This window comes from Mesoplodon mirus (assembly GCF_964341445.2).
Source record: "Mesoplodon mirus genome assembly, chromosome: 12".
Lineage (NCBI taxonomy): Eukaryota > Metazoa > Chordata > Mammalia > Artiodactyla > Ziphiidae > Mesoplodon > Mesoplodon mirus.
In genome coordinates, this window is record NC_138988.1 from 27,775,747 (window position 1) to 27,799,823 (window position 24,077).

Consider the following 24,077-nt stretch of genomic DNA (forward strand, 5'->3'; position numbering starts at 1 on the left):
CTGACTTGAGTGGGTCTCTTTTCCATGCAACCCGAGTGCTAACAAAACTACCATCTATGACAGTATGCTGCCTTCAAATTGTGACAGTTCTTCCTTTTGTGAAGCTCCCAGGCAATATACCGGATGATGGTGACAAAGTTTGACAATGAAGCGTGAGGTACGTGCATATGTGGAATTGCAATCATAACACCTCGGCACTCCTGTCCCTCTGTTTGAACTAAACAATTTTCTTCTGACCGAATTAACAACAGGATTTAATGAAACCACATATTTTGTAATGTGTTTGGTCATGCATTTCAGTTTTGTTCAGAGTCAGAATCACTTCCCTGGTAGAATATGACAGATTAAACTATTAAAAATGTATAGGCAGTCATTAGTGTACTGTTGCCAGAAACAGAGGAATATTTTCCAGTATAATGCGGTTGCCACCACAGAAAGATCATTTTGAAAGAATTCTTTGCAATTAAAAAAATGCATATCTTTCAACAGGATATTAGAAGGGTATCTGTTTTGTGGTACGCGGGCCTCTCACTGTTGTGGCCTCTCCCGCTGCGGAGCACAGGCTCCGGACACACAGGCTCAGCGGCCATGGCTCACGGGCCCAGCCGCTCCACAGCATGTGGGATCTTCCCGGACTGGGGCATGAACCCGTGTCCTCTGCATCAGCAGGCGGACTCTCAACCACTCTGCCACCAGGGAAGCCCCTAGAAGGGTATCTTTAAAAGTGTTTCTCCTTTCCACGGAGGACTCCTTTTCTCCCCTTCGGAACAAACAGCCATGCAGATTACGACTTCCAGTAAACCACTGCCTTATCCTTTCAGTAATTAATGGATGCTTTGATACAAGGAATCCTGAAGAACATTTTTCAAGCCTTAAATGCAGGCTGGGCTGATTCACACATAGCACATCTAAAAAGATCTGAGGAATAAATAATCATGAGCTGCAAACACTTGCCCGGAGGATTTGGGCACCGACCAGATTTCCAACAAGGGATGTGATTTTTTATTATAACAAGGAAAACTACTTACTGAAACACAAAAATGTGCCTCTCTTCTAACTCCTGGCCTTGTCCTATAGACGCACACACACATTTCCCTGGTGATCATTTAGCAAATCAGTTTTAAACACTGGCCCTCGGGCATGTATTTTGACAGATTTGGAAATCTCTGCTCACGAAATAAGTTTCTTTCTTTGGCTAGGCCTCTTTCTAGGTTAAAATCTGATTAAGCTAGCCTACAGGTAAATTTATGTCAGCCGCTTGGCCTAAAATAGGAGTCGGCACTCAAAAATATTTGGAGAGATTAGATTTAGCATGGCACAGAGGCTTTTTCAGGTAAGGGACAAATTATTTTTCAGCAGACACTTGCTTTCAGCCAGGATCCTGAACATCGAAGACTCTGGCTGCTGAGTGGGTGTCTGAGGAACTGATTTCCTCTGACACAAGCCCATTGGGTAGAAACAGCATTTTCTACCAGAGGGGACAGGGGTGGCAGTAGGCATGCTGGGGCTGGCAAATAGGAGTGAAGCTACCAGTCACCTTCTATGACCAGAATAAAGTATAGACAGTGGAGGCCAGTTTAGGCAGGACTGTTCTGCGGACAGAGAGGCAGTGGATAGAACACAGACGCCCTTGCCCTCACAGTGTCCTTTGCAGCTAGATCTGCCCAGAAGGAAGGTCTTCTCTACCCTATTCATTGGTGAATTTTTTTCTTTTTTTTTTTTACTCTTTTGTAGAGAAATCATTTTGGGTGAACAGAATCAGCGTCATCTCCAATTTACCCTTTTAAACAGCCACTGGGGGGAAAACACTATAACAAAATGAAAACAAAACAAAATAGGATTAAAATTTTTTTCCTTTTCCTCAAGAGAATACATTACATATGCTGATTCTAAATGATTACTGTGAATAAGTCTTGTTTTCACTCAGCAGTAGTAATAATAAGAGCAGATAATAATAATAGTTATAATAATAATAATTGTTACCATTTATTTGCCCCTATGTTAGGCACCCTGCCAAGTACCATCAACACATATTTGTTTTGTTTTGTACAACAATCTTCTAAGTAGGATTTTCATACCCTTTTTTTTTGGCTGTGTCACACAGCTTGAGGGATCTTAGTTCCCCGACCACGGATTGAACCCAGGCCCCCTGCAGTGGAAGCGCAGAATCCTCACCACTGGACTGTCAGGGAATTCCCCATACCCATTTTTAAGAGGAGAAAACTGAGGCTTGCAGAAGTCAAGTTACTTGCCCAGGTCATACAGGTAGGAGTGAAGGGGCTGGCATTCAAACCCAGGCACACATGTCTGATGTCAAATCTTATGCGCTCACTCACCACACTATTATTTGTGCTTTTGAGATGAACACAAAGGAGATGGCCATGGTATGGTAACCATAGTACTTTACTGAGTCACAGAAAAGTCAAGAGACATGCAACAAAAGGACGTGTCTAGGAAGTAATATCAAAGACTAGTAGTTAATGTAAAAAATGTTTAAATGTCAGAAATTTTGCATTTTCAATCTTTAACCATGAAGTTCTGAAACCTCTGTATCCAGGAAAGACGAAGAATAATCAAAGGCCAATGTTTAATACAGTTATCATCAAACTCTTGTATGTGATAAAAGCTGCTTCACCCTAAGAGATCGATTCCGTAACAGCTATTTATGCAGTGACGTTAGTAAATCTATGAGAAATAAACTGGCCTCACTTACACCATTGATAACCAAGCCTTAAGACAGATGGCACTGCATATTTTAATGCATGGGTTGCAAAATCATTTTTCTCTTTAATAACATACGCTTTATTGAAAAAGAAATCATTTAAGCATCATGACGATAAAGCACTGCAATTTCTATTAACCTTTTGAAAATCTTGTGATTAGAAACATATCAGTAAAATATGAGGAAGAATATAAAAATGGTTTTGCCTTCTAAAACGCAATACTTGAGGAAGACACTGTTTAGGGTTTTCTCTTATAAGGTTATTACTGAAGTCTATACAAAGCCTATCCAACAATTTTTTTTTTTTTTTTTTTGTGGTACGCAGGACTCTCACTGTTGTGGCCTCTCCTGTTGCGGAGCACAGGCTCCGGATGCACAGGCTCAGCAGCCATGGCTCACGGGACCAGCTGCTCCGTGGCATGTGGGATCTTCCCGGACCAGGACACGAACCCGTGTCCCCTGCATCGGCAGGCGGACTCTCAACCACTGCGCCACCAGGGAAGCCCCTGTTAGTATTTTTTAAAACTTATATTTATTCAGGGTTTACTATATTCTAGTACCTTCTTTGACATTTACCATAGACCGGGATTTGAACCTTTTCATATGCAAGACTTGGCATTGCCAAAGTTGTCCCTGGGATCTCAAAATAATCTGTCTTCCTGGGTTTCCATATTAGTAAAAAAAAAAAAAAGGCAGATTTTGGATACATCTAAAACTCAGAAAGTTTAGTTATTTTAGGTAACCTAGCCTGGAAATGATTTTTTTTTTTGTTATACATAGAAGTAAATAAGGATGATGAAAAGAGAAAAGTAATATATATTTAAAAATAATACTTGGAGAAACACACAGCAATAAGAAATATTCCAAACCAGATGGACCACCTACTAATAACATTAGAATAAAAATGGTTGGAGAAATCCCAGCAAGAAGATGTAAAAAGAACTGGACAAGTCAGGGGTCCTTGGCTGAAATTTCCAAATAGCTATACACTGGGGAAATATACCTTTGTATTACTAGTGCTAATGGACAATTGAGGTAAATGTCATTGTAACTCTATTTTTGACCAGTTACATCTTTAGCCAAAAGAAAGTTCTGATTTCCTGATGTTTACATTAGGACTATGAAGGTATCAATATCTGCTTAATGATATATATATATTTATATCAGGTTGATTCAGGGTTACATGTAAATATAACATAAAAGTATAATTTACTGAACAGATAATAGGTATTGTTACTGGTTTTTTCTGTTTTATTAAACTGTTTAGAAGAGGTAATTTAACCACAACATATACAGCAGTAAAATTAAACTGCAGCCTTTGGAGGTTAAATTTAATTAATTAGTGAAGTATCTTCCTAAGCAATGAGTTCGTTTTTGTTTGAAGTTATTTATCATATTATTTTGACAAATATGCAATAAGAAGGTTGAAGAACGAATTTTTTAAAAAAGAACAGCCCAGAAAAAGACTTCAGATAAGCAATATATCACCAAGAAATCAATTACCCATTTTTACTAATGAAAACACCAGCTTTTATTTCTGTAGAAATAATAGTTCTACAGAAAAGCCACTTAGAGCTTATGTACAAAATACCTTTGAAACACTAGTGCCATTAGGTTTGTTATCTTAAGCTTTTGCTAGGTGAATTTCAGACCCAAAAGGTGTATATCATTCTACTTCTTAGCAAATCGATTTAATAATCCACCCAAGGCTCTATCAATCCTAGAGCCAATCTTTCTACCTATCACCAAAAACCAGGGTTCCATCTCCATTCATAATAACATTAGACATGTCAAAAAAATTCAACCTCCTATTCAAATTCCAGCCCTCTGCCAGTCCTCACCTTCTCCTCCATCATTCACACTGTAATCTACTTATGTTGAATAAAGCCGGTTGGGTAAGACCTGCTGAACTTTCCATACTCTCTTGAGCCAATGGAAGGCGACAAGCATGGTGCCTGCCACTCAGTATGTCAAAACAAAATCACCATCAATACGGACTCTGGTGCACCACCAAGAACTAGCTTTGACTAAAAGAGATGTTTTGTGAGCTAGTTCTTGTGAACCTGAGCTGGAAGACTCCTTATATGTCTAAACTAAAAGATAAAGGGCAGTGGATTCATTCTTTTATTTTACAAAATACTTAAATAGGTCACCTACGATGTCCAATGTTCTGTGCTTGGTACTGAGGCTATAGACATTAATGAGACACTGATGGTCCCTGCCCGTTGGATGGTGGTAAAATAATCACTTATAGCAGCCTTCACTGTGAGTTTTCAGAACTCTAGAAAATTCATGAGACTATTAATGAGGTTATGAATAAAATTTTATGTAAATGTTATATATTCTATCCATTGGAGAGTAAAAGACAAATGTCCTATAGAAAAAAAATCTGTTCCTTTCTCTCCTGATTCTTTACTATTTCGGGGATGGGGAGAGAGGATCAGAAAACAGTACTAGAGTCTGAATGAAGCAGTAGATTAAAAAAGAAAAAAAAAAACACACCTAATTATACAAAATTTCACATGCAATTTCAGGAGGTTTATTAGCCCTGTATTAGGAACTCTTATATTGCATTCTGGTATGGGAAAGTAATTATTATTATTATAGACATTTTCAAAAAATATGTATAAAGCCACATGATATAATACCAAACTAACTTTTCCTATAGCATCATGAATATTCTTAATTCATGAAGGTAAAGGCAGAGTGAGCTGTAACACAAAGGACTTGAGCTCTGAGATTAAACATCCTGCATATGAAACCCAACTGATCACCAATTCTAGCCCACCAGTAAGTTGTGAAGTACATTTTACATAAGGAGTGTAGTATCCATATAAATGCAGAGATTCGAGCTTTTTCTAACAGAGATTTCCAGCTTGTTTTGAAAAAGCCAGTTCTGACTCATGTTGGTTTATATTCCCAAATGTCAACAAGTCAAATAGCATTTAAGACAATTCCTTTTAGGTACATGTCATATGGCTGGTCCCTAGAGAACCTGAGTTTATCCCAAATATATGCTCTACATAGCTGTGATGTTAATACCAGGGAAAACTGGAAAGAGCCAAAATGGCCATCAACAAAGCATTGCTAAACTAAATTATGTCACATCCACACCATGGAGAAGCAAACATTTATCTATCACCTACTGTGTGACACTAAACCAAGCATTTTATAAATATGATACTTTTAATTTTTCCAAAAATTCTCATCAGATAGATATTAGTACTAAATGTCAGTTTACAGATAAAGGAGTAGGTTAAGTAGATGCCCAAAACTCACATAGCTACTAAGTGGCAGTGATGAGATTTGAACCCCAGTAATCTCCTCAGAACCTGAGCTATGCAGCATTTAAATAGCATGATGCAGACAGCTACTTACTGACAATGGAAGACTTCCCTCATCTAGCAAGTGGAAATGAGCCTATAAAACTATGCACAGCATACCGGCATTTCTAGAGTGCTATGTGTCTGCAAGAAAAACATGTCCTTTCTTCTTAACTCATATATTGTTTGAATTACTTTACAATGAACATATATTACCTTGAAAATCAAAAGACTACAAAACTATTTGCATATTGAGAAAAAGTTGTTTTTTATGCTTTCAGTATGTTGCCCCTGTACTTGTTTCTGCTTAGAAATAAAGGGTCTCAGAAATGACATTAAATTAGACTCATTGGTCTGTTAATTTTTTTTCCTGGATCTTAAAGTAAAATGCATTAATTATGAAAAACTGATAGAATGCAGCTAGGACAAGTAAGAAAATTAAATTTTATTTTTGAAGGAGTGAAAAATATTTCAAAATATGGAAAATATTCACAATACATGAAGTGATAAAGCAGGCTATGATTGTATTCACCTTGATACTGACTATACTTATACTCCCCCCAACCTCTGGCAAACATTGGAAGGAAACAGATCAAAATGATAACAGGGGGCTTCCCTGGTGGCGCAGTGGTTGAGAGTCCGCCTGACGATGCAGGGGACACAGGTTCGTGCCCCGGTCTGGGAAGATCCCACATGCCGCGGAACGGCTGGGCCCGTGAGCCATGGCTGCTGAGCCTGCGCGTCCGGAGCCTGTGCTCCGCAAAGGGAGAGGCCACGACAGTGAGAGACCCGCGTACCGCAAGAAAAAAAAAAAAAAGATAACAGGGATCATTCTGTGATCAGCAGAAACTGGCATCTAACCTCAGACTATTAGGCTTCTTAGATGATTTCTACCAAGACAACTTCAGGCTCTACTGAGATGTCTCTCAGGATGTCTCTCTTACCTCACTTTTCTCATCAGAAGAATAGAAATACTGATTATTAACTGCTGTTTTCTTATGGAAAGATTTTTTTTAAAATAATACATTTATTTATTTTCGTCTGCGTTGGGTCTTCGTTGCTGCGTGCGGGCTTTCTCTAGTTGTGGTGAGTGGGGGGCTACTCTTTGTTGCGGTGCGCGGGCTTCTCATTGTGGTGGCTTCTCTTGTTGCGGAGCACGGGCTCTAGGCGCACGGCCTTCAGTAGTTGTGGCTCGCGGACTCTAGAGCGCAGGCTCAGCGGCCATGGCACACGGGCTTAGTTGCTCCGTGGCATGTGGGATCTTCCAGGACCAGGGCTCGAACCCGTGTCACCTGCACTGGCAGGCGGATTCTTAACCAGTGTGCCACCAGGGAAGCCCCTGGAAAGATGTTTTTGATAAGTGATGATTGAATGACATAATGTGTGAAGAGTGCTCTAAGTACACACAGTAAGTACTTTTTATGAAGTTAACCATCATTATTATCCCAGGCCTTGTTTTTTGATGGCAGAACTAAGGGGGAATAGCTTTTGCTTCTCGACACCTGACTCAGAAGGTCCCTGGAGGGACTGAGGAAATCTGATTTGGAAAAACCTCCCCTGAATTATGTGAAGCAGAAGAGGCCCTGGATGGCATCTGCTGCTGGCCTGTGTGCTGTGCCCGAGCTGTAACCAGTTTCTTGAGCAGAGTCGGCTTCTGCTGGTCCTGGTTCCATTCTGGGCTCCCAAAGACTAAGTTGATTTTTTCTTCGATGAGACTCCCTTCACAAATATCAAGACCCACTCTCACACTCTCTCCGCATCTCACTGTTCATTCTAATCACCTGCTCTCTAGATGAGGCCAGCTCATTGATGGCCAGATCGAATTACTACTGGATTGGGTGCCTCCCCACAATCCACACCCTCAATCACACTATATCTAGTCCTTCCTTCTCCCACAGCAAGTGTCTCATCCAGCGGTGTCCACCTGTGTTCGCTTAGAGTTTACCTCCTTTGCATCTTTTTTTTTTTTGGCCACGCCGTGTGGCATGTGGGATCTTAGTTCCCCGACCAGGAATCAAACCTGTGTCCCCTGCACTGGAAGCGTGGAGTCCCACTGGACCACCGCCTTTGCATCTTATTCCAAGTGATGCCTTGCTCTTTGCTAGCTACCACAGGAGTGGGATCTGATGAGCTTTACTAATGTGTCCAAAAGAGAACTCACATTTTGTTCTTTTCTTTATATTAGCATTTGAAGAGGCAGCAATACCTTAACTCAAATGGAGGAACTTCAGGATTTCAGGCACCTTTGAGATTGACTTGCTGATGTGCAACCATTCAAAGAGGCTGGCCTACTGGAAAGAGGGGGGGCATCACCCCCAGGTTCTACAAATCACTTGTTTTTTTTAACTCCAAATCCAGTGCCTGCTTATGTCACAGGATTTTAGTAAACTCTGCAAAGAAGATAGAGCATGTGAGCATCTGAGCACAGGGGAGAGGCACGGTGTTCACAGGAGCATTTTATTGGAATGTAGCATTTTATTGGAACATAGAAAAACAGATGTTCAATCAAGCTTTTCTGTTTAGTTTTGGTTTTTTCATTTACTATTAATTAGGAATGAGTGGAAATCACTTGAACTTGGTTTTGGAAAATTTTTAAATGCCCACTTGATTTTGATGTAAATTCCAGTTGAGATTCTCTCTGCCAGTCTCTCAGGTGGCCTGAAGTCAAGGGGCTTGTTTACCTTACTCACTATGAAATTCCCAAATGCTCATCAGTGTCTGGGTCTCAGTGAACACAGAGGAAGGCACTGGTCTGCGACAGGGTGAGAGTGGGGCAGAGGAGAGGAACCTGGCAACCTCATAACCCTTGGGTCTGGGCACTGGAGAACCCTCTAGTGAATGAGCTGGCAGAGAAATGCAGCACTTAATTCTCAGGGCTCCTGCTTTCGTTCATGAATGAAACTGATAATCTCAATCTAAAATTCCCAAAGGCACACCTTTTAACTCTGCTACAGTAATTGCTCATGTACATATTAACAGCTCTCAAAAACCTGGACCTCATTGACTAATTGGGACAATCTGTCTTGTAGCTGTAATGATTCTTAATATAAGAGCTCCACTCCGGAAGAACAGACTTAAAAAGATCATTCTTCTGAGCTGCACGACTCACCCTCAGCCTCGCAGCATGAGGCAACAGAATGAATGTGTTTATTTGGGAGTAACTAATTTATTTGGGTCTTTCACATCCTTAATACAAGAGGTAGTTTGAGGGGAGGATCTGCTTCTTTAAATGTCCTTTTTATGAGTGAATTGTAACTTTTTATTCTTGGGGATTAGACTCCCTTACCCTTTGAACCACTGAGAGGACAAGATGAAGATTCAATATGAGGATGTTGGTTTCTTCATACATATTACTGCTCACACCCTTTTATGGGACGTATCCAGCAGCAGCCAAGATGCAGCAGTGAACATGACAGACAGACCCCTCTCTCCTCCAGAAGCTTACATGCAGCGTATGCGGGTGGGGGAGGGGGAGTGAGTTAATAAACAAGTAAACAGGGCTTCCCTGATGGTGCAGTGGTTAAAAATCTGCCTGCCAATGCAGGGGACAGGGGTTCGGGCCCTGGGCCGGGAAGATCCCACATGCTGCGGAGCAGCTAAGCCTGTGCGCCACAACTACTGAGCCTGTGCTCTAGAGCCTGCGAGCCACAACTACTGAGCCCGTGAGCCACAACTGCTGAAGCTCACCTGCCTAGAGCCCGTGCTCCACAACAAGAGAAGCCACCGCAAAGAGAAGCCACCGCAGTGAGAAGCCCGCGCACCGCAATGAAGAGCAGCCCCCTGCTCACCGCAACTAGAGAAAGTCCATGTGCAGCAACGAAGACCCAACACAGCGAAAAATAAATAAATAAAATAAATAAATTTATAAAAAATAAACAAGTAAGTCAATAAGCAATTTCAAAAAGTGATAGGTGCTGTGAAGAAAATGAAAGTGTGTAACAGGAAAGAAAGTGGCCGAGTTGGGAGGGGAGAGAGCATGCAGCTGATAATGGGTTGGATCAGGGAAGCTATGAGAAGGGATAAACAGGGAGAGAATATTCTGGACTGAGGAAGCAGTCAGTGAAAATGGGCGGTCGGGGAGTAGGAGCCAGATCAAGTAGGGCTTTGCAAGGCGAGGCCGGATTTTGGAATTTGTTCAACATGGGATCAGAACCCGGTGGAGGATTTTAAAGAAAAAAATGTAATGCAATTCAAGTGTTTACAAGAAAACTTTGGTTACTGGATAAGGAGTGGACTCCTTTGCAGTGGCAAGATGGACCTGTTAACAAATTATAACACTGGTCAAAGTCAGAGACGGTGATGTGATGGCTTAAACCTGGGTGGAAATAGTGGAAAAGAAAGTAAACGGATGGATTAAGGATCTGTTGCCCCATATGGAAGGAGAGGATTCACACATAATAATAATGGGAACACTGCATAAGCTCTTAGAATGTTCCAGTCCTGCTGAAAGCACTTTACATCTGTTAACTCAAATGAAGCCTTCCAAAATGGGCTTTGTTTTTATCATTGTCATGTTTAATCATTTCCCCACGCTACATTCTTCCCTAGTGTATAGCATATAGTATGTAATCAAAACTGGTATATAATACCTATTACACAAATACAATTTGAATATGACATAGAGGTTTAAAAGAATTTTTAAAAACTGAATGAAATGCTATAAAATACTATAGACTGTTCAGTATCCACAATTTTCTCTCCTCAAATTGTTTTTTTTCCTAACCAAGAAATATAAACTTTCTAAGATAACGTCAATATCATACTTCGTCTCGATTAATACGCTCCTCCTTCAAAACAACCAGAATTCAACCTCTTCCCACTGCCCCCATCTCTGGCACATGCCAACATCATCTCTCTTGAAATATTATAATCATCTTCTGACGTCTGTTCCCCACGTGCAAGTGCAGCCAGAAGGATCCTTGTAAAATATAAGCTAGAGAGTGCCGTTCCTCTACTGAGAACATTCCAAGGGCTTCCCATCTGGCCTAGAGTAAAAACTACAGAGCTTCCCATGGTCCACAGGCCTCATATCATCGGAACCTTGACTATTTCGCTGACTTAGTTCCTATCACTCTGCCCTTGCTTGCTCAAGCAGGAGAGGCAGGCTTTTGCCTCGGGGCCCTAGCATCTGCTGAAATGAAGGTCCCTTGGGGCCAGGGCACTTTGTGTCCCATGCAGACAAGGCTCTGTTCATCAACTGAACAAGCAAACACTGTCGATAATTTAGAAGCTAGGGAAGAGTGTAAGGAAGTCATTTGAACATTTATATAGACAGCATCCAGACATGGAAAAGGACTCTGTGCAACTACCTGACACTGCATGTCCCCGTGTATTCATTCTCTTCGTCATTAGTCTCACAGGAGATACAAATAAGAAGAGTTCCATGGTCACCTGAGTTTGGGAGACTCCCAGTTAAATGAAAATTATGCAGGTTTCTCTACTGGAATATTTCTCAAGAGTTTCACTGTATTAGCTTATTATCAATCTATAAGAGGAAGACATATCATGCAGCATTTCCTAAATGTATCTGATGACAGATCACTTTTTACACAGAGCATTGAGACCCACTAACAAGAATCTAGATAACAGACTAAGGGCATATTTTTCTAAGGGCGCTACCTACATTTAGTTATGATATTTCAGCCCACACTTACACCGCCAGAAAATAAATATAAATAAATAAAGTGATGAAAAAAGAGAAAGAAAAAGAAGACAGAGATAGAGACAGGCAAATTCAAAGGCGGAGTCAGGCTGAGTCAGAAGATCATGGGATGGGTTTTCTTTCACTCAGAGCCTTCCTTGATCAGAGAATGGTGAACAATGAAGTGTAAATTAAGAAGATTCCCTGCATACTGAACTTTTTATAAACCAATTAAGTAAAGGTTTTAATAGGGAAATTCAAAAATCGAAGTTCTATCTGTATAGAAAGAGCTGGGATTTAGAAGTTATTTTACTATTAACCCAAGTATCTTTCATGTATTAATCTGAGTTTTTTTACAGCCCTGTCTTCTAAGATATCCTCAAACATTTAAGAGATAACATTTTATTTTTTTAACTAAAATAGGGTTTTGGTAACTTTGTCCAGCTGGTCTCTGTATATCGCAGGAAATGTACCCAGAGGAATATGTGTGCTGCACACAGTGCCAGGCCATACAATCCGGAGACAGAAGGTTTAGGAATCCATTCCCATCCCATTAAAGTGGGGGCACTATGAAATTCTATGCTGGGGATTTAAAGGAGAGAGAGGAAATAGACTTCCTTTCAATCTTGACTTCTTTCTATTCCTTATAAATCTCTCCAACTGTCCTTTCTGAGTGATGCTGGCACTACAGAACTTCCTAAAGGCTTTAGATTTAAGATGGCTTGAAATCTTCCTGCTCAAATTTTGACAGGACAAAAGAAAAGTGGAGGTGTGGGGTGTGTTTCTGAGCCAGATGCCCATAAATCCTCTTGACCTGAACTTACAATACATCTGATCTGGCCGCCTGAGGTCCATCCCTGCCCTCAGGGCACAAAGGTCTCCCTAACCAGCTTTATGTGGCTTCCCCAGCCTGCAAATGGATTCTGAGAAGAACAGTGTTCAAGGCCTCAGGAACGCATGTTGTGAAAATAAATAATGGGAAACAACCTGAAAGCTTATAAAGGAAAAAGAGAAAACCTGTATCACATCCAGTGGAAGGCTCTTCAACAACCAAGTCAGACTCCAATATAAAAGTGAACTACTGATTATATTTTTTTCTTTTGGAAGAGAAAAAGTGTAAAAATTACCACAGATTCAGCATAAAGATTCCTCTTAGAGAATTTGTTAGTCTTTTGGCTAGTTTATTATCTAAATTTTGTTATTGAGGTCTGGAACCCTTAAGTCTGACACATTTCAGGTACAGTAGCCACAAGCTGTATGTGGATCTTGAGCCTCTGAAGTGCAGCCAGCCAGTCTGACTCGGGATGTGCTCTAAGTGTAAAAAGGACACCGATTTCAAAGACAGTACAAAAAAAAATGTAAAATATCTCAGTAATAACTTTTAATCTTGATTACATGTTGAAATAGAAAATTTTAATATATTTGGGTAAAAATAATAGATGATTAAAATTGTAACAATGATTATTATTGTATAATATAAATTGTATAGAATAAAATGAATTATTAAAGTCACGTCTTTCTTTTTACCTCTTGTAAGGTGGCTAACCGAAAATTTTAAATTACAATGTATGGCTCACATTCTATTTCCCATCAGACAGCGTTGCTCTTGACATGATAAAAAATAGACTGAAGTGGTCAAGCCAGATAAAACATGTAGTATTTGCTACAGGTACCTCTACCCAAAGAGTTGATGGCATTTTCTGTTCCCTTTACTTCTCCTCTTTGTATGATTTACTACTGGTTCAGCCATCTTTGAACATTTGAAGACCTTTGATTTTTTTTTTTTTTCCCTCTCCTGTTACACAATAAACAGTGGTTAAGATTACAACAAAAGGGCTTCCCTGGTGGCGCAGTGGTTGAGAGTCCGCCTGCTGATGCAGAGGACACAGGTTTGTGCCCCGGTCTGGGAAGATCCCACATGCCGCGGAGCGGCTGGGCCCATGAGCCATGGCTGCTGAGCCTGCGCGTCCGGAGCCTGTGCTCCTCAACGGGAGAGGCCACAACAGTGAGAGGCCCACGTACCGCAAAAAAAAAAAAAAAAGATTACAACAAAATTATTTCTACTGCATTGGTCATTCTAAAAACAACCTACAGTGATGACAAGAAAAACAATGAAATAACTTATCAAATAAAATGAATGCTAGTTAAGATTTTGGAGACAGAGGAACCCAGATTCTGGAGTACTAATAGTAAACCTCAGCCAAGCCACTTAGCGTCCCTGAAGCTCAGTTGTGCCATCTGTAAGAAGGGTAAAATAAGAGCACCTCTTTCATAAGGCTGGTGAGAAAATTAAACTGGGTGAGATCTGAAACATTCCAGACATAGGTAATGCTTATTAAATGGTGTCTACAGTATCATGTTACAATCACAACCGCCAGCGAGACAGGCTGGGACCTGGGACCCTTTATGGCAGTGCTTGCTCCGGGACAAACGTCTCCTCAAGCAACAAAATACAAAGAAACGATAAGGGTCTAGAAAATGACTTCATGCATGCAGCAGTCCCAGTCGGGGAAATTATGAACAATAAGATACCAAAGGGCCAAAAACCAACTGCCATTTCTGAGATGCAAGAGCAAGAGCAGGGTATTGCATATGATCCCTGTAGACAGCACCACCGAGGGGGCAGGCAGACCACCAACGCCACCCCTCCAGCCCGATCAGCCCCCCCCCGGCCCTCACCCCATTTAAGGAACCAGCCTGACCTCCTTGGGCTCCCTCAGCATGAGTCCCAGTAAAGTCTTGCCTGAATCACTCACGTGGCCTCTTATCAATTTCTATTCATTCAAGAGTCCAAGGACCCGAGTCAGTAACACCAGCACCACCCTCCAACACCACCACGGCCCCCCTAAGCCTGCTTTTTGGTTATACAAGGTCCCCCTCGCCCACCCATGGGGTCTTCAAGTTTCTATATTGAGAATACCTCCAATTTAACCAAGTTTCTTTTCAGAGAGGGCCATCTGCTCATCTGAGATTCTCCGTACGATCCAATCAGTTACCAGCACCCCACATGTTGGTGACACACCATCAAACAGTCCTGAGCCAAGTTCACATCTCAGGATGACTGTGTGTGATGAGGACTGTCAGACATCACGAAGGGACCAAGGCTGCTTCCGCCTCACAAAACCCACTCTCTGGCTTTGTACAATCAGTCGTGCACTTCTCCACTGAGCATACTCTGAGTGCTGCGGCCTCCTCAAATGTTCTTCGTAATCAACACAGGACACACACATCAAAAATCAGCCAGATGGAAATTAAATATTTCCCTAGTTAAGGATGAAACATTCTGCTCTTAAATGGAATCGTTATTTCAATAAAGTCATTAATTAAATTCCAACCAATTCCTTTGCCATTTGACGGAACCCTCTAGAGAAAAACACCGTTGGCTACACCACAGAATAGCCAACACTAGATGACCAGGTAATAATCTCTTTAACATTTCCTATGTTCCATGAGTGGGCAGGACAGGAAACCAGGCCCTGTCTTGAGCTCTATCGACTTAGGACTCTCTGTGCACAAAGCAACTTTTCAGAGAAACTGTAACAATGGAAGGAATTTACATAAAGTACAAGGCAGGCCAAAAGAAAAGTGTGATATTGCAAAAGTTATTATTTTTTTAAATTTATTTTATTTAATTTATTTTATTTTTGGCTGCGTTGGGTCTTTGTTGCTGCACACGGGCTTTCTCTAGCTGTGGCGAGTGGGGGCCACTCTTCCTTGTGGTGCGCAGGCTTCTCATTGCAGTGGCTTCTCTTGTTGCAGAGCACGGGCTCTAGGCGCACGGGCTTAGGTATTTGCGGCACGCAGGCTCAGTCGTTGTGGCTCGCGGCTCTAGAGCGCAGGCTTAGTAGTTGCGGAGTACAGGCCCAGCTGCTCCACGGCATGTGGGATCTGCCCGGACCAGGGCTCGAACCCGTGTCCCCTGCATTGGCAGGTGGATTCTTAACCACTGCGTCACCAGGGAGTCCCACAAAAGTTATTTTTATTTTTAATTTTTAAATTATTTATTTATTTATTTTTGCGGTACGCAGGCCTCTCACTGTTGTGGCCTCTCCCGTTGCGGAACACAGGCCCTGGACGCGCAAGCTCAGCGGCCATGGCTCATGGGCCCAGCCGCTCTGCAGCATGTGGGATCCTCCCAGACCGGGGCACGAATCCGTGTCCCCTGCATCGGCAGGTGGACTCTCAATCACTGAGCCACCAGGGAAGCTCCCGAAGTTATTTTTAATAGAAAAAGTCTCAATCTTCCTTCAATGACAATGACTTCCTTCAATTAGTTTTCTCTAATGACAAAGCAAGATAGTATTGAGTTCAGAGACACCAAACAGTTGTTTTGTGAACAAGCCTTCTTGGTTTTATAGTTTTCAAAATAATGGAAATCCAAATCATGATTGGTGTTCTCTGAAAACATTTATTAGAACAGGACTCCATGTCTTACAAGGAATATGGATTAAAGGAGGACAGGAGAAAGCTATGAACCTCATTTCCAAAAGAGTGATGTTGTTGACTTACACTGGTCACGTGAGTTTGGAAAAACACTGATTTAAATACAGTCAAACAGATTTCCTCAATGGAGGACTTCTAAAAGCCTTTGGTATGCCAATGCATAAAGTAAATCTTCAAGAAGGCATTTCATACGGCAACCTTTATTTCCAGCAGAAAAGCGGGGATACATGAAAGAGCGCCAGGCAAACTGCACTCATCCGCCTTAGTCCTGTTCTAGAATGTCACTCCACTGACGCCAGGACTCAATGTGGCAGCTCGATCCCTGGCTGGATTGGTCCACATCTGAGTTACGCAGTACCTGCCATGCTTGCGTGAATGGAGAGAGGGTGACACGGGGTGAGGCCTCTGCGTGTGTCACAAGTGCATAAGCTCACCTGGGAGAAGGAAGGCAGATGCAGGTCACCTGGACATAACCTAGGGGTCCAGTGCAAGACAACCATCTAACCGGAATGTGACAGAAGCACTGGAAGAACCAAGATCCAGTTCACAAAATGAAAAGCAAATCATTAGTCTGACTCTAGGTAGGAAGGTAGGGGCTGGACAGACAGGAGGGAATACAGAGCAGGTGAAAGTAACATACCCACAGACGTGGATACTGAAGGCAAATGCAGGCTCAAACAGAATGTTCAATGGGAACCAATCACAGAACAAGTTCAGCCTAACACTAGCAACTTCTTGTCCCCTGGACAAACCTTAACTTTGACTAAGAATGTTGTACAATACCAGGACAGAGCAGAGAGCAAGATGAGAGTAGTACCCAGACATATCTAGCCCAGCAGGGAGACAAATAATTCAGTGTGCTTGTGTCATGGGTGGTAATAACCTATGCTCTTTGGAACATAAACAAGCAGTGCCAGACTATGGACCCAGTTTTTAAAACACAGGTCCATAAATCCTTTAATGAAATCTCAAAAGCCTCCAAGATCAAAGGTGTTCTGCTATTATTGATATTTATGGTGCAAAAACTAATTCAGTAGTAAAATCTGATGTGGAGAGATGTGAAGCTATGTTGAATACTGATATTTCCCCCTTAGTGTGAATATTCATCCGCATGCTGCAGAAATATGAATGCATTCAAGGGGTATAGTCCCAGACCCCACTATGTGTCTTCTGTAAATATATAAGGCATATGCACCATCATGCCTTTCTAAAAAAGATTCTGAATTCTAAAACATCTGGCCTCAAGGGTCTCAGCTAAGGGACTGCAGACCTGTACCATATGGTAGTGTGTGCATGGTATATATTAGGAAAAATGTATTTTCTTCTACTCACTTGCTAAGATGCTCTAAACTGAGCTGAAATGAACCAGCTGTGAGTTTCACTGGAAAGGGCACACACAATTAATTTGGCTCATTTAAGCTTATTGAAGACTTCAACTCATAAAGCACCAGTAAGTCTGAATCAACAACTCCTGGATCTCTTATTGTAATAAACAAGATTTTAATTACCTCAGACAACAAGCATGCAATGAACCTCTACCTTAATGGAGCTCTCAGAGGGTTTTATCTGGAGGTTTCTCTTTGCACTACCTCCAACTTCAGTTATAAGTGGAAATACCGTATGATTCAATTCCTATTAGTGTTACATGAACCCTTATTTAAAACAGGGAATAAGTGTGGGGTAGGGAGAATATTTAGGATAGGGTAGTAGCCGTCACAGATAACTGTGGTTGGACAGATAATACAAAGAGGAGTGGCCACAGAAGAACTCAAACAGGACTACTATTTTAATCACAGGAATATTCTGAGCCTTTTGACTTTAAGGATGCTTAATCACATCTGCAAAGTCCCTTTTGCCATGTAAAGTAATAAATACATTCACAATTTTCAGGAATTAGTGAGTGGACATTTTTGGGGGGAGGGGTATTATCCTACCTATCAAAATCCCCACTGATCTCTCTTTACTCCTTAAATGTACCAAGTATCACCTGTCTCAGGGCCTTTGCACACCCCTGTTCTGTGGGCAGGCTCCAATTAATCTTTTCCCTCTTGATAAATATCTGTCTCCACCAAGGTCTTCTGTCTCATGACAAAATGTCCCTCTCCTTCAGAGGCTATATCACAACTGATATTACACAGCTGTTTATGTGACTCTTTGGTCAATTTCTGTGTCATGACTAGAGTGTAAATATCTTGAGGGTGGGACTCTCTTTCTTCTTCAGCTTTGTAACCCAGCAACCACATGACAGAAGGCACTCAAGAAAAATTTGCTGCTAGACAAGAGATAAAGCTGAATAATAGGAGGTGAGTGCCTCTGAGGATCCAAAGTGGGTCTAGTCTTCTAGCCTTGTCATCTGATTCCAACTTTCTTTTCTAATTTTTACTGAGCTGTAAAGAACGCTGCTATTGAAAGACCTTTGTTTCGTTTTCACAAGGACATTTATTTTTCTACTAGACTGCATGTTTTTTTTTTTGTTTTTTTTTTTTTTTCTTTTTGCGGTATGCGGGCCTCTCACTGCTGTGGCCTCTCCCGTTGCGGAGCACAGGCTCCGGACGCGCAGGCTCCGGACGCGCAGGCTCAGCGGCCATGGCTCACGGGCCCAGCCGCTCCGCGGCATATGGGATCCTCCCAGACCGGGGCACGAACCCGTATCCCCTGCATCGGCAGGCGGACTCTCAACCACTGCGCCACCAGGGAGGCCCTAGACTGCATGTTTTTAAGTATAGGAACTACAAGGCTGAATCCAGGATTTCAGCCAGGAAAGTGTGGAGACGTTTAATTTCTGAATGTGTACAAAGTTGTTGTAGATGACCTCAAAGAATTCCTGGGAAGCAGCAAAACCTACAAAGTTGGGTTTGTTGCAATTTACCCTCAGGGAGCAGATCCAGAGTCTTGTGGGGCATATGCTTAAAACTCAACCTGCATCACTGGAGCACCGAGGGAACTGGTAAAATACCCAAGGTCATGACTTTATCCCAAATGGAATCTAAAGGAGCCAGGACCAGCAATGCTCTGACCCATTAAGCAAAGTACATTTCCTCTCCAAAAGCTGCAAGAGGATGGAACAACTTTGCCGTGAGTCTTCTTTATTTAAATCTACTTTAAATGATGCCACATGAGTACAGGAAGGCTGGATCCCACTAAACATACTGCATTCTCTACCCTAGAGTGTCCCAATAGTGACATGTTGGCTGGATAATTCTTTGTGGTGGGGCTGTCCTATGAACTGGGATGTTGAGCATCATCCCTGGCCTCTATCCACTAGATGCTGGTAGCATATCAATGCCCACAACAGTGACAACCAGAAACGTCCCCAGAAAACACGTAATGTCCTCTGAGGGGGAGGATACTGTCTCTAGTTGAGAACCAATGCTGTATTCTACCAATCCCATCCCAATCTTCCACAATGACTCTTCTCTGACTCTATATAAAATAAATAATGTCCCCAATGCTGATAAATTACTAGATGGTACATTATAATTTTCTCACTTTCATTTTAATTTCTTGAAAAGCAGTGTAGTTATGTGGAAAGACATAAACCAAGTCTGAGATGTTCAAACAGTGTAAAAATCTCAGGGAGAGCTGGTGTTAATAAAGAACTCAAATAAAACAATTGAACATATCACAGACACGTCTTCCGCAAAAGTGAGCAACTTTTCTGTGCATACTTTAAAGTTAATTTGCTCCCGTTACTTTTGATCTCTGAAATTCAAGTTCCTCCAAATACAACCACTAAGTAATTCAACATGTTTATCACATTAGAAAAAACAATAACAAGCTATGAACCAGATGGGCTTCAATGAAGCACCCAATTAATATAGGCAGCCTCACCATCTGACATGACTTAGAAGAAATAAATTCAAACCGTTTGGTCAAAAATAAGTCTGGGCATTGTAGCTGCCATTTCTAATTAGTTTCTAAATTTCATGGCCGTCTTTGAGTAAAAAACTAAATGCATTTAAAGTAATAAGTTTTCAAAAGAATATGCATCTAGTCTATTCATTTTTCCAGACTCAAATAGGAGGAGGAGACACAGGCTTTAGGGACTGTGATTAGGAATGAGGCAGAAGTTCCCAGTTCCTTCCTCCAGAGTTTTTCTTTTCCAAGGCAGCTGCCAAATTAAGTTTTCAAACTTTCAAGCACAGGTCTTTTGTCCGGAACAACATTAACTAAACAAATGGCCACCCATTTCTGGGATAAAGAAGCTTTAGAGCAAAGCTAGCTAGGCACAAATTTTCCCTTCAGCGACACTGCCAATGGGAACTGGCCGGCAGGAACAAAAGAGAAACCCCAAACTTAAAAATCTGATCAACTTGGCTTCTAGGAATCAAGTTTTCCAAGTACAAATCAGGCTAAGATTTCTAAGAAATGATTCATTCAACATAAAAGGAGAAAGAGAGCCCATTAAGTAGACACTTTAATGTGACTAGGACAGGAAGTCCCAAGGATAGAGGAATCCTAATATGGGAAGAATTCTTGATACTGTGAATTTGTCAGCTCAACAAGAAAAAAATATGCAGCACTTTCTCAGAATGGTGATCTCTGGTTTCTCAGGCAATCATGGATAAGAAACAAATCGATACGTGAATACAAGCATCTATAAACAAAGAAATACTATTGATTTTCTCCTCTTAAAGGGATTTTTCACCTAAGTTCAAGGTTGTCTAAAGGGTCCACGAACGGGCTTGAGGAGTGAGGGTGAGTGATGAAACCCTACAGATTATGCACAAATCTGTGTGTACATACATGTATTTTTCTCTATGGAGGAGGATCGAAAGTATTCATCAAATGACCCAAGTAGGTCATGACTTACTGAAGTCACAGAACACTAGGAGCTGTCACTCCATGTTTGAGTACAACCACAGGCTTCGGTACAAACCCTCTCAGTTCTACAAATCTGTAAAGCTTACCACGTGGGCACCCAAACAATCAACAAATATGTCTGTCGCAAAGAAAGAATATTCACATCCTGATCATGATTAAAGGTACAAAAATAAGGTTAGCAATGGAACAGATGTGTTGTTCCCACCAAAGATTAAAAAAGGAGTTTGGAAACAAGCTCCCTCCCTCAGTCGCCAAAAAGATACACATGACCTACTGCACCATCCGTTCTTCACGGATCTTTGAGAAAACTGACTCAGAGGAGGTAAAATGTCAATCCCGCAAAGTTAACAGCGAGTCATACGACCAATGGCCACAGCCTCCTTCTCAACAGGGTGGACAGCACACAAACCTTAAAGCAGCTTCCCTACTGAGAGATGATTCTGAGTCCTCTTCACATATCAGTTACCTTTTCTCTTTTCTAAAGGGTGAAAACGAAGTGGCCAGAGTTTCGTACAGAACGTCACTTTGGAAAGCAGGGTTTCAGAAAGGACAGGGCAAAGAAGCCATGTTGAATGAAACCAAGGGCCCGAAATCATCTACCAGGGGTGAGTCTACTCAAACCACGATGTCCACAAGTTCTACATGCTTCACCCGTTAAACAAAGATGAGGAACTTGAGGATGGCTATCCAGCTGTCATGCTGTATATAAAAGATTTCCAGAGACAAAGGCAGGGACAGTACAAGTTTGATTCGCAAGACGACTGGGGGTAAAGACAAAGCATCTCTTTAATGTCAAGACCCAAAGCACAGCTGCCCCTGACATCTCAAGTTTCTCTCACCTCCACAGGGAACCGCCTGCTGTTGATGCTGTGTTCAGAGCCTGCAGAACCATTGCTGTGGCCCCAGTGAAATTCCACCTTCTCAGCTTTGAATCTGCCAGGAAGGCCAGCACCGCTGACAAAATAGTCGTCTTTCAGTAGGATGGCAACTGTGTAAAGCAGAAGGGAAACAACAATGAGTTTCAAAACCACACTTGAAAGATTTCTCCTGTTGCTTCAAATAAAAGTTCATGATTACATGATGGGAATTATTTCCCATACACCTGTTAGAAAGCAAGTCAAAAACAGTCTGAATAAATTAGCACATTCTAGCTGCAGAATGCTCTCAAGAGCCAGTTGACTCTAACTCATGAAAATTCCCAGAGAATGGTCTCAGAATTTCTTAACCATTTCACAGTTGGAAAAACAAACAAACAAACAAAAAACAGACAATGATAGAGTAAGTGGCTCTGAATCAGGGTCTCCTAACTCTGCTTGATGATCAAAATTATTTTTCTTTCTTTCTTTTTTTTTTTTTTGTGGTACATGGGCCTCTCACTGTTGTGGCCTCTCCCGTTGTGGAGCACAGGCTCCGGATGCGCAGGCTCAGTGGCCATGGCTCACAGGCCCAGCCGCTCCGCGGCATGTGGGATCCTCCCGGACCGGGGCACGAACTCGCGTCCCCTGCATTGGCAGGCAGACACTCAACCACTGTGCCACCAGGGAAGCCCTATTTTTCTTTTTTAAACACTGATTCCTGGGGCTATCCCAAGATTCAAGGTCTGGAATGAGATGGGAAATATACATATAAGTCAGATGCAGAAGACATGTTTCTTTGATCAGAAAACTTAAGCAAGGTGTCAGGAAATAAAATTTGTAGGTTCTACCAATATTAAGGAAATGACAGTGGGAAGACAGCTGGGATTGGGAGATGTCTTCGTATTTGATAATGGTGTCCAGGAAAGTATAGTGAAAATTCTACTCATTAAGTCACTCAAATAACTGCAGGTAAGTAGATTTACTTTACTATTTATTTTAATCCTAAGCGTAAGAAAATTTTGCTTAGCCCACCCAGAAGAACACATAAGAAGTCCTTAACATAGAAAACCTCAATCAATTGAAATCCTAAATTTCAAAATCACATCTCTCTTCCTTGAAACATGGAAAAGAGAAATCAAGAATAAATAACTTGGGCTTATACTACGAGAAAAATTATTTTTCCAAAAGGAATGTAATATCCAAGTGGATGAAAAAGATTTTATTTTGTAAGTCATACATTCCCCCCCCCTTTTTTTTGTTGTCTAAAGTGAATTCATTCATTCATTTAACAAACACTTATTGGCTGGTGAATACGCATAACGCTCCAACCAACATACTAAATGGCCTGTGATCGGAAGCTAAGCTCATTTAAGGCAGGGAAAAGCTTTCATATCCTCATTGTCTCCTCTTCCTAAAGAGATGTCAGTTCAAGCCTTAGAGAGAAATCCTGCATGAAAATTAGGTCTCCATAAAAGATAGGGACTAGACTAATGACCCATTTCTAAAACAAGTGCAATTAGTTTCAGCACTTCTCTGTAAAAAGGGAAGCATAGCTAGTGGGAAGCAGCCGCATAGCACAGGGAGATCAGCTCGGTGCTTTGTGTCCACCTAGAGGGGTGGGATAGGGAGGGTGGGAGGGAGGGAGATGCAAGAGGGAGGAGATATGGGGATATATATATATGTATAGCTGATTCACTTTGTTATAAAGCAGACACTAACACACCATTGTAAAGAAATTATACTCCAATAAAGATGTTAAAAAAAAAAAAAAGAGCAAGTGACGGAAACCTGCTTGTAATAATCCCTTTTTACTGCATTCAAAAAGCAGTTTTCTCTCAACTTTTGAAAAATATACAGTGAACATTCAATTAGTGGGACAGAGAATTAAAGGATAAAATGAAATAAAAGCAAGTGTTTCTTATGCTGATTGAACATGCTATGGCATGTTCCTTTACTGTGTGCTAGGCATGGTTTAGAAGAAGGCTTGGCAAAATTTTTCTGTAAAAGGTGAGATAGTAAATATTTAAGGCTTTGTGGGTCCTATGGCCCTTGCTGTAACCACTGAACTTAGTCTTAGTAGCCCAGAAGCAGCCAAACACAATATGCAAATGAATGGGTGAGGCTATATTCCGATAAAACTTCAGTTATCCACACTAAAATTCGCATATAATTTTCACAGGTCATGGAATATTCTCCTTTTGATTTTTTCCCAACCATTAAAAAACCTAAGAACTGGGGCTTCCCTGGTGGCGCAGTGGTTGAGAGTC

General features: G+C 41.4%; 1 protein-coding gene across 4 annotated transcripts in view; it reads right to left on the minus strand.

The window, feature by feature from the left end:
* Positions 1-24,077, minus strand: part of PTPRG (protein tyrosine phosphatase receptor type G) — a 747,832-nt gene that overhangs the window by 276,582 nt on the left and 447,173 nt on the right. For all 4 annotated transcript variants that reach the window (XM_082638320.1, XM_082638318.1, XM_082638319.1 and 1 more), the window contains exon 4: positions 21,793-21,941. In XM_082638320.1, the coding sequence (XP_082494446.1) occupies positions 21,793-21,941 (149 nt within the window). The remainder of the gene's footprint in view (positions 1-21,792; positions 21,942-24,077) is intronic.